Source organism: Lutjanus erythropterus, chromosome 4 (assembly GCF_056507025.1).
Source record: "Lutjanus erythropterus isolate fLutEry1 chromosome 4, fLutEry1.hap2, whole genome shotgun sequence".
NCBI lineage: Eukaryota > Metazoa > Chordata > Actinopteri > Lutjaniformes > Lutjanidae > Lutjanus > Lutjanus erythropterus.
Window position 1 is genome coordinate 30,068,917 of NC_139320.1, and position 11,641 is coordinate 30,080,557.

The 11,641-nt window shown below is 36.6% G+C and overlaps 1 protein-coding gene across 1 annotated transcript; it reads right to left on the reverse strand.

Annotated features, from left to right (window-relative positions):
- Positions 1 to 374: 374 nt before the first annotated feature.
- LOC146328548 (uncharacterized) lies at positions 375 to 4,589 on the reverse strand. The gene is made up of 3 exons (XM_084717588.1): positions 4,231 to 4,589; positions 3,208 to 3,468; positions 375 to 2,036 (listed from the first exon to the last, which is right to left on the reverse strand). The coding sequence occupies exons 1-3, from the start codon at positions 4,400 to 4,402 to the stop codon at positions 766 to 768; spliced, it is 1,704 nt and encodes a 567-aa protein (XP_084573714.1). The 5' UTR covers positions 4,403 to 4,589; the 3' UTR covers positions 375 to 765.
- Between the last annotated feature and the right edge of the window lie 7,052 nt (positions 4,590 to 11,641).

The following is an 11,641-nucleotide window of genomic DNA, read 5'->3' on the forward strand; positions in this document are numbered from 1 at the left end:
TCCATTTATTAAAGCAATAAAAAGGGAAAACATCCAAGGAGATGAATACTTTTCATAGGCACTGTATTTGATGTTAATTAGGTACCCTAACATGGAACATTTGTCTGTAGCAGCTAGTTGAGATGCAGCCCAATTTAATCATCTTAGTTTATAAGCTCAATATTCTTCTTTAATCTTGAGCTGAAAAGTAATTATTGTAACTATAGCTATCATACAAATATTTTAGCATAAAGGGTGGTGCATTCTTAAATACTTTCACTCTATAAGTGGTTATTTTTCACTTTCTATTTTTCCCTGTCCATCAAACTATCTAGATCAGCCTTTTGACCTGATTTCACATGAGAACCACTGACAAAAAACACAAGATGCTGGTGTTTTGAAATGTGAACATTTATTGGCAAATGTTCTTAAATGGACAATCAGTCATCCACATCACACCATCAGTAGAACAGCCACCGCAGGGCACTCAGTGTGACACAAAGATTTGGAAGAATACAACAGTTTCACAGAAATACTGCTATTAACAGAAATATAAGCAATACAGTCATATGAAGGGAAAATTCACACTATGATATTAACATGTTTCCACAGGAGTTTTAGCTCAATGCTTTCTCCTCTGTATATTTTCACTTCTCTGAGTTCTTGTGTGTTTGGACCACAAATCACTAGAACTGTGAATCGTCTGCTACAAGCAAAATACAAAACTACTTTACTTTGTGTCATCACATGATTTACCAAATGAGAATTTCTTGAGAATCTTTTCTCTCAGGTACTGCAAAGGAATGGCTTCTGACCTGTGTGAGTCCTCATGTGGACTGTCAAGTCATGATTCCGGCTGAAATCTTTTCCACATATTTTGCATGAATACGGCTTCTCACCTGTGTGGCCTCTAATGTGATATCTCAAAGATGACATATTCGAGAATCTTTTCCCGCATGTGTTGCAAAGGTATGGCTTTTCACCTGTGTGTGTTCTCATGTGACCTCTAAAGGTGCCATGCAATATGAAATTTTTCCCACATATTTTGCATGAATACGGCTTTTCACCTGTGTGGCCTCTTATGTGATATCTCAAAGATGATGTATCAGAGAATCTTTTCCCGCAAGTCTTACAAAGGTATGGCTTTTCACCTGTGTGTATTCTTATGTGCTTTTTCAAGGCACCGCCATCACTGAAATCTTTCCCACAGGTGTCGCATGAATATGGTTTCTCGCCAGTGTGGATTTTATGATGTCTTTTCAAAACATATAACAGACTGAATCTTTTTCCACATGTTTGACATGAATAAGGCTTCTCACCTGTGTGTGTTGGCATGTGCTTTTTCAACCCTGAACTGTTAATGAATCCTTTACTACAGATCACGCAAAGGTACGGCTTCTCACCTGTGTGAGTTCTTATGTGGACTGCCAAGTGACTGCTATGCATGAACTGTTTCCCACATGTTTTGCATGAATATGGATTCACACCTGTGTGTGTTTTTATATGTGTATTCAATGCTGATATACTACTGAACATTTTTCCACAAGTGTCACATGAATAAGGCCTCTCACCTGTGTGGACTCTCAGGTGTACAATCAATCTTGACTTCCATTTAAAATCTTTCCCACAGGTGTCACATTTTAAAGATTTTTTACCTGTGTCAGTATCACAGTCAGTTTCTGACAAATCAGAATTCTTTGCTTTGTTACTGTGACTTCTGTGTTTCTGATGTCTTTTCTTTGGTTTTGATTCTGCATTTCTACTTGATTCAGAGTCTTGATGTTTGCATCCTTTCTGATTTTGGCTCTCAGATACATGAGAGCTGTTAGAGAGGAGCTGGTGGTCGCTTTCCTCATAAGTAGGAGTTAATGTAAAGGGATCAACCAGCTTCAGTTCAAGCTGCTCTTCCTCCTGACTGGTGCAGAGTTCCTCCTGTTCCTCTTTAATCTGTGGAGGCTCTGTGTCCTCTTGGTCCAGACTGGAGTTCTTCTCCTGGTTACAGAGCTGCTGGTCAGTGAGAACCTCTTCCTCGTTACAAACATGTTGCTGTGGGAGATCTGGACAAACACAGAGACGTGCAAACAAATTGGTACCAGTACAAACAGCCATTCAAAAGTTTGCAATCACCTGTTATATTTATGTTTATTTTTTCTTTCCTTTCCATCAACACTGAATATTTAACAAAGATAACAATGCACAATTCAAAAACCAAATCAATTATTTGTAGTGGAAATTCTGAAAAATGGTTCACTTAGACAGTGAAGAAGAGTTTGGGAGTCCCAGCTGACTTACACAGAAGTATTTAGTGAAGCTCGATCAAGGAGAATTCAAGATTAGCAATACACATAAAGTGTTGTGACTGCCAACCCAATTCTGAAGGTTATGGTTACGGGTAGAGATATTAACTACCTCCTGACATTTCCTGGAATCCAACTCATTACCATGTATGGATGTAACGTGTCTATCTATATGCGTGCACAAATTCTACTGGACATAAGGTAAAAACAAGGAACTATGACCTATGATCAGGCCCGACATATACTTTGTGTCTCCAGATGTGGGAAAAGGCCCAGGGAATAGTAAATCCCTCTCAGTGCAAGGAACGTTAATTCCATAACATTATTTATATTAGATGTATTAATATTTCTAATCATTCAGTGTCCTCAGTGTTTCATGAGTAATGCTGAAACTGCTGTTCACACAAATACCTTTCGATTTGGAATTGGTTTCCAGAAATAGAAAAGCCAAGAATAGAACATCAATTTGAGGTGGCCCGTGTTTTTGTGGCATGCCGCCACAAATAAATAAATGTTTGGGAAACACTAATTATGAGATATAAAGTCATAATTTTTGTTTCATACATAAGATAGATCTTTTTGGGTCATTGTTCTCACTTTTTAATTCATAATTTTGACTCATTTGAAACATGACTATGACTTAACTCAGAATTTTAGCTTTTTGATTCATAAAGTAAGTCAGAGTTTATAATTTGTCATTTGTCTTTTTATCTCGTTAAATCTTATAATTATGACATTTTATACCATAATAATGACTTCAAAATGACTTGTCATACGGAATTTTCTTCCCTTTTACTGGTGGAAATGGGCTTCCATATCATCTGACCTAACTTGCATTCACGTTTTTCAAGTTTTTCTAGCAGAAGATTCCAAACTTTTTAACAGTATACTACAATTAAACCATTGGGGTTATATATTGATTTTTGCTCACCTATCTTGTGTGACTTTATTTCAGGTTTCCATTTGATATCCAGCGGCCTGCGCAGATGATCGATCTCTTCCTTGTTCTCAGTTTCCAGTTTCAGTTCAAGCTGCTCTTCCTCCTGATTGGTGCAGAGTTCCTCCTGTTCCTCTTTAACCTCTGGAGGCTCTGTGTCCTCTTGGTCCAGACTGGAGTTCTTCTCCTGGTTGCAGAGCTGCTGGTCAGTGAGAACCTCCTCCTCCTCATGACGGACATGTTGCTGTAGGAGCTCTGGAGTACAAGGTATACATGTTATGCAAAGTACTTTGGTGTAAATTTACCTTACAGTTTTTAATAATACTGTGATATCCTGGTAGAGCTCACACTTTGCTTGACCAAAAAACAACATGATCTTAAGTTACAACAAGGCTTTAAAAACACAGATAAAAGAACCATACAGTTGAAGATATATGGCAAACTAGGCTAAACAGACTACATACAGACAGATTGGATTTGAGCTTGTTTTAAACAATTCACTACAGTGCAAAAAATGAAGAGGAGGAGTTAGAAAAAAGACAAGTGCAACTGCCATTATATGGATATGGCTCAGATTTAAAAATTCAGGCAACAAGCAGAAAACAATAATCTGCAGATCACATCAGATTACAGAGGTTACATGTGGTGGTATTTTTTTCCCCCTAGTTACTCAGTTTTACACTTTAAATGTTCCTGTGTACTATGTGAAGTATGGCCTAGTAACACAGTGAAGGGTACAGTAATAGCCGCCATACACTTGTCGTACAGTTCTTTACATTTACAAAAGTATTTAAGCTGAAATGTAAAGAGAATAAAAATATACTGTGATATGTACGGTTACAGTCCATGTTTTAAATTATACCGTGATAAAGTCCTACAGGATTTTAAAGAAGAAACGTGCAGATATTTTATAGAAAATTAGTACCAGTATACAGAACTGTTGCTGGATTTTACTCATTAGCTTTATAAAGTCAGTTCCTCTGTTTTGTCTTATTAAAATGCTGAAGTTTTCCTCACCTATCCTGTGTAATTTTACTTCAGGTTTCCAAACGATATCCAGCAGTCTGCCCTGACGATCGATCTCTTCCTCTAACTGGACGATAGTTTGTTTAAAAACTGTGAATATTTCTTCAGCAGCAGCAGTTAGTCGCTCGTTGACAAACTCTCTCAAACTCTCAACTGAAGACATCGTTACTTCATTTAAAATTCATTAATCAGCTGCGCTACGACTCAAACATCATCTTCCAGCTATTTAAATACAGACATTCACGAGACGAGACTGGCGCCTGTATTGTTGACTTCCGCTGTGTGTGTCACGTTCTTTAGTTCCGACAGGGGACGAGCGGGAGCTTTTCGATCCGCTTTCCACTGATGGCATTTTATTCAAAAGTTGTGTTAAATATCAACACCAAGGGTTTTCATCTACCTCGCTTCATTCCACGAGCAAATTGGGTTTCCGTTTCTAAACTACGGCTTTTAACAAACTGATATCTTTTTTGTTATTTCACAGATAAAATAAAATAATAATAATAATAATGAGCAGCGGTGGAAGAAGCCTATAGATTGTTTAATTGTTTACACAGAAACAACACAATGCAATTCACAGTGCCTGCAAAGTATTACTAATACAACAGTACACGAGTATAATTAGGAAACATTTAAAGTAAAAAAAAAAAAAAAAGAAAGAAAAAAAAAGAAAGAAATTTAAATGAATCATTACACAGAATGACCACTGTCGGCACCATACAGTTATATGTTTGAAGCTAATTAGAGTGGAACATTTGTTGTTGCTAGTCGAGATGGAGCTCAATTTGATCTCATTCACAACCTGTTGGATGGTTTAACAATGCATCTTAGTTTCTAAGCTCAATATACTTATTTAATCTTGACCTTAAAAGTAACTATTGTAACCACAGCTGTTATATAACATATAAATGTTTTGTATATTTGCAAGACAACATTAACAGTAAAACATTACTATTTTTGCAATAGACGAGTGTAGTTACAACTATAACCACTAGATGGCGGTGTACACATGGCAATTAAAATATATTTTTCAATATAAAAATGTTGTTTCTTAAAAACTATTCTTATATTTGTAACCTATAGAAATTATATAATACTATGCATAAATATGTGAAATATTGCATGTAAAAAAGAAAAAGGAAAAAACTCCAGTATACTGAATGAATATCTACATACCTGTATTTGTCTTGTAATTTTCTTTGCCTTTCCTTTTCTCATCATTATTATCATTCTTACGGCCAAAAGTGCTAATATTTATGATACTATAGGAATGATGTTGGTAGTGGTGGAGTGTTCTTTGCCCTCTGGTGGTCACATTGATAAACTGCAACACCAATTAGTCATTAATTAGTCATTAATTAGTCAAACTAACATCAATGAGAGCATATTAAGATGTTCGGTGATACTTTGCAAAATAGAGGGCAAACCTCAGTCATAACAAATTATCATGAAACAATCATTAAAACTATTTTCTAATGACTAGAATATATAATTACGGACAAATGAATTAAATCCTCCATTGAAAATAAACAGCCTGCAATGTTGTTGACAATCGTGAGGTTTGCTGCCCTCCAGTGGTCAGTTTTGAACTGCAGCGCATTTAAATTTGTCAGCATCAATGCAAACATGTTAGCATATTAACATCAGTTGGGTAATTGCAACATGACTAATTTCAGTGATATCAAAAATCTATTTTTTGGTCATCAAAGCTTGAGACTTCGACCTTGTAGACCTTAACGGTGGATGTGAGAATGTTTGTGTATGTTGAATTTTAATTATGAAACATTTTCATAGCAGATAAAACATCTCAAACCTCTGCTGCAGGATACTCCACTTCTCTCACTCATCACTTCAAGAATTAAAAAAAAAAAAAAGGCAAAGACACAGTGTGTTTTTGAGGAGATGCCTGGGATGTTGGTTTTAATAACTTAGAAAACATTTATGTTACAGCAATAACTACAGTAACAGTACAACAGAGAAATGGAAGGAGCTGCACCCACATCCAGTGGTTACCTATTTGAATCCAGATTAGTTGGACTGAACATTTTAAAACCAACAGATTTTGCCACAGAGGCAAACACAGATGAACATCAGGTTTAGTGGAATGCTTTTGGGCCGGTGGCATAAACACACTTTAATCTCCCCTCACTGCTTAAAACAGATGGGGGGTGGTTCATCCTGCCATGGAAAGTTATTGGAGGGTTTTACCCGAATGTACAGAAGCCCAGAGAGGCAAGTGAGAAAAATAATCAGGTGATCTATTTTCTAAGTCTGATCTAAGTTGTTTTCACTCCTGTGTTTATGACTTAAGAACAGGTGAAAAAGCTTTTGCCTGGATTATATTTCATATTTTCAATTCCTTATTAACTCTTTTTTAATGGGGGAAAAGTTTTGTTATGTATGTACAAGAAAAAACACCCCTAAACATTTTCTACATAATGCTGCCATGCTGAACCGGTCAAAACTGGCCTGTGAACAAACAGATGTAAACAGAAGATTTCTCAATAGAATTTAAATGAATCATATTATATTCAAGGGTTTATGATCTACACTGAATTTTTTTTTTTGCTCTAATTAATTCCACGTATACCATGAACCCCTGAAGATAAAAAAAAAAAAAAAAAGGCTCACTGAAATTCTGTTGAGAAATAAACATTATAAAGATTACAGTGCTTGTTATCCAGAAAAACTCAGCTCCTGTTTACTTGTACATGTTCATGAACTGATCCAATATGGCGCCAACGCTGATGTATGATCCAAAGGCTAATGCAGCATCTACATATATAGGTCTATGAAAAAGATCACAACGAAACAAACAAAAAATGTTACAAAATGTTTTTTTCCCCCATCTGTTTCACAGATAATATAATCCTCTTTTGTCCTGTTCTTAAATCTTTTACAATTTAGATCAGACTTGGAAAAATGGACCAGAACTTTTCTTTTTCTCATTGTCCTCTCAGGGCTTCCACACCACATGCTGTGTCAGACGGTTTTCCACAAAGATGTGAGAAAACTAATCTTACTCTTTTAAGTTTTGGTTCTGACTCAAGTGAAAATCTTCTGAGAGTCCTGCTGATATAAAATCATAGCTGTGATGATTGCGATGCTGCCCGTGCAGTTCTGCATTAAGGGGTTTTCCAGCAAATGAGAACCTGTCCGAAGAACATTTTTTATCTTCAGATCTCCTGAACAAAGGCAGGAAAGTACCTGAAAGAACATTTAGTGATTCAGCCAGCAGTAAAGTGCAGACATTTTTTTTTGGTCAGATTTATCTGACTGAGAGAGAGCAGGGCCAGTATGTTGATCCAGACAATCAAGTCAACAATTAAACCTTACTTCATGCTTTTAGCAAACTGAGGGGTTCGTCTGCACAAACAAACCAAACAAAAGTAAAGATTTATTTTAAGATTTATGCAGAATTCAACTGTTCTGTAATCATTTGCAGATTATTCTCCAAAGCCAAATGAATACCACTAACATGAGCTTAGAGCTGACTGGTAAAGACTTGATTTTTCTTTTTTTAATCATTACAGTATGTTCTTCAAAATGGTCATTAAGGATAAAAAAAAAACAAAAAACATTTGTCATGAACAAAGTTTCAGACCATGATCTAATGAATAAGATTACTGGTAAACTCACGTGTCTACGAAACTTTTCTACGAGTTATTGACCTTTTACAGACAGCACTCATTATGATAAGATCGGTGCATACAGGCAACGGTAATAAAGTGCCTGACTCACTAAAAAGTTCACATGTCAATTTTAAAATGGAATGACAGTAGAAAAAAACTTTCCTCCTTATCTGATTTTCTTCTTGTGCATCTTCACCTCGCTGTGTCATGTCGCTCTTTAAATATCATTTTTCTATTTTATTCTGACAAACGACAGAGGCTTCTTTTTTTTTTGAAATGTGAAAAAATACCTTTTTACTGGATCAGTCTGGCCCTAAAAGACAGTTTTGTTTGACATGTGACCATAACCTCTGCACAGAAAAAGGGAATCATACCAAAATTATTTTCTAACTTTTTACTGTAAATAAATCAATGTTTGTTTTTTTTTTCAAAAGAGGTCATTGGTCATTGTTGTCTGACATCTTGAGATTAAAAAAAAGAACACTGCAACAATGATAATGCATTGTGTTTTTGTTAAAACACAATGCATTTCTTGCACCTGCTAAGCTTCAGAGTTGATAAGACTAAAGAGTGAACTGTATTTGTAACTTGGATTAACATAAAGTCGTAACTGAAATGTTTTCCGGCGGTGACCTCAGCTGAGTTCTTTTGTTCTGTGCTTGGAACCAAGGCTTCATTAGAACATGCTCTCATGCTGTGTGAGACTCATCAGAAATAGGACAAATACCTTTAAAAACAGAGCTTTAAATTAAGTTAAGCCAGAAGAAATTCAGAGTTTTGAGGGCCGTATTTACCAAACTTCTAAAAGTGAAATTTTAGAATTAAAGGCACAGATCTTTTGAAGTGGGGTTGTGTGAGGAACGTATCAATAGTCAGTGCATTTTAGTCACCTAGGGAAAAAAAAATCATTATCAGTTTAAGTGTACGCTATATTTAGAGTGTTTTTACTGCTTTAACTTGAGACAGCCTTTTCTGATGGGAAACTGCTATTATTAAAAATATCGCTCTCCCCAAAAGCAACCAGACTTTTTTGACAAAAACAGTCATTTTACCTCGCAGAAGACAGGAGTCACTGGTCTGCCGCTGCCTCGATCTGTTAGTTTGTTTGTGTTATTGTGTGACTTAGGTGACTATCCTTCTAAAACCCAGAAGTCACACAATAACACAAACAAACCAGCCAATCGAGGCAGCAGTAGACGAGCAACTCCTGTGTTCTGCGAGGTAAAATAACAAAAAAGCAAAAAGCGATATATGGCTTATACAGCAGTGGTTTCCCAAAACAAAAGTCGGTCTGACAGCAACGAAGAAGAGGTGAAATTATTCTAAATAAAGCACAAATTTAAACTGATTTTTTTTCCCAGGAGGCTAAAATAAATTTTGCTGCTGACCCTGTCCACAGCAGTACGTTGCTTAGCTTCCGGCACTCCTGCAGCTTCTCCAAACTGGGGACGTGCTGACCGCCATCTACTGCACATACAACCCCACCTCAAAAAACCCGATCTATCCTTTTAAGCGAGGATCTATTTCACAGAGGTCATCTCGCTTCACTATGAATCTCCGGAGGATCTCCCGTCTCATCACAAGCAGAGCTGCAGACTGATTCAGCCCGTATTTATCAAACTGCTAAACGTCAGATTTGTTGAATTAAGTGAAAGATGAAAGTAAATTTCTCTCCTGCTCGCATCCTGAAGGATAATAGCAATTCAACATATTTGATCATGATTTGAATTTAAATTAAAGTTAAGATTAAGAGTGAAGTTGCATGCAGATCCTTCATGATGCCAGCATAAAAACAAAGGAGAGACAGTTTTTAGCAACTGTACAAAATATCCCTGGTCAGGATGAGTAATACGTTAGCTGAAGCAACATGTAAAATTCAGAATAAGGTGGTTTTTGCCTAATTATCTGCATTTGATTTGAGCAATTTAGGGGAAGTTAATTCCCCTAAAATTAATTTGTATTTGTTTTTTGCATTTAGCAGGGATTCAAACAAGAATAAATCTCAAATTGATTTTGTTTGCAATCACTTTCCATGGATTTTTTTTTTTACATTTCAGTCAATTTTCATTGTTTCACCCTGATCTACAAGCTACATGTATATATTCGAAACATATGAGATTGATGTTAATTGCATAAGTTAATTGCTAGTGGCGATGTTAAGAATTTCACATCTTTTTATTTATTCATTTATTTTGCAGAAAAAGGCATCAATGAGTGAAATGTTAAGAGTTTTTTAAAGAATGAACAGGATAGTAGACGTACTGTAGGGTAAAGCCACCCCTCCAAATGGCATATGATCACTTGTTGTGTTTTTACTACTCCTGGGTGGGATTCTTAGAAGTTTGACAAATACAGGCTCAGAGTTTGGACAGAAAGAAATAAAAGAATGATCTGCAAGGTCATCAGTATGATTTGAGTCTAACTTTCTGCACTTGAGGGGAGAATCATTAGAAATTCAATGCTCTAGGGGGGAGTAACATGGTATATCCAGAGTAAAACCAGCCTATAAGCCGGGGTTATGTGAACAACAGCAGGATAAAACTGTTTTAAAGCTTTAACAGTGTTTTGACTGTATGAAGTTAAAGGAACTCGTCCACTCCACCCAACAAAGAGACCAGCTTTTGTCCACGCAGTCAACCCCAAAGGTCTCCTGCCACTTTTACCAGATAAAACCATTTTAGACGAGTGGAAATCCCTACAGTGGTGGTTCTTCAGAAGCTGGGATGGCTGGTAGAGAAAACAAAGTTACCAGTTGTTTGATTTTCCTCACCTGAGCCTCAATCAAAAAAATAAAGCTTTGTTTGTTCCTTAAAAACTCCTGGGGTCCCCTTCTTCAGGGGTACGAAATGTTTAAAAACCTTTAAAGATGTACGACACGGGGCTGAGAGCGAGCCACATTCAGCTCTTTGTAACAATTCGGTGACATTTTACTGGTGAACAGGCTCCACGCTGGTCTTATTTCACACAGGTCAACGGCTGCAGAATCTCAAACAAAACAAGCAAACCGTTGATGAACTCGCGGTTGAAACCTTATCGATCCACACATCACTCACAGCAGCATTTCTCCTCCTCGCCTTCATATAGAAAATATAACACTATATTTTACAAGAGGACTAAAGAGAACAGAACATCTATTATCTTACAAGGAACAGCGTATACAGGCAAAGTATGTACAGCAAACATGGTCCCACCAAACCAAGGTTTTGTGAACATACAGAACAAATAAGTGAGCAGTCTGAAACCGAACACTTTGGAAAGAACGTACCAAAAAAAAAAAAAAAAAGTCCAGCGTGTGTCTCATTCAGCTCTTAACGTCTGAAGTACATGATCTACCCCATTTTGGGGAACTGGAAAACTGAGTCTGTCTGCATTTAAAGACAAAATACTTCTAAAAATTGACCGTTCTAAATTGGGAGGATACAAGCGCTGAATCATTTGCAGCCAACAGTATCTCAACATGGACTGCATGTTGGTCAGTTTTTTAAGATGTGGTGAAAGTGTGGCTTTCTTGTTGTTACCAAATTAGACAAAGCTGCAAATGAGAATTTGTAACAAGAGAATGTTTTAAGTATCTTATTTTAAAAAAGTGACCTAAACAACATTGACCTTTTAAAGGGATGCTGAGTTTTTTGAAGTCTGGTTGTATGAGGAACTTATCCACAGTCAGTGTATTACCTACAGTAGATGGCGGTCAACACGCCCCCCAGTTTGTAAAAACAGCAGCAATATGGGAATGGGAAGCTAAGTAATGTGTTGCTGTGGACAGGGTC

What these genes read in the sequence shown, in the direction of transcription:
- LOC146328548 (XM_084717588.1), bottom strand. Translation starts at nt 4,402, where the DNA reads ATGTCTTCAGTTGAGAGTTTGAGAGAGTTTGTCAACGAGCGACTAACT. An exon ending in AGTAAAATTACACAGGATAG is followed by an intron (nt 3,469 to 4,230) that starts GTGAGGAAAACT and finishes CTTGTACTCCAG; the next exon opens with AGCTCCTACAGCAACATGTC. An exon ending in AATAAAGTCACACAAGATAG is followed by an intron (nt 2,037 to 3,207) that starts GTGAGCAAAAAT and finishes GTGTTTGTCCAG; the next exon opens with ATCTCCCACAGCAACATGTT.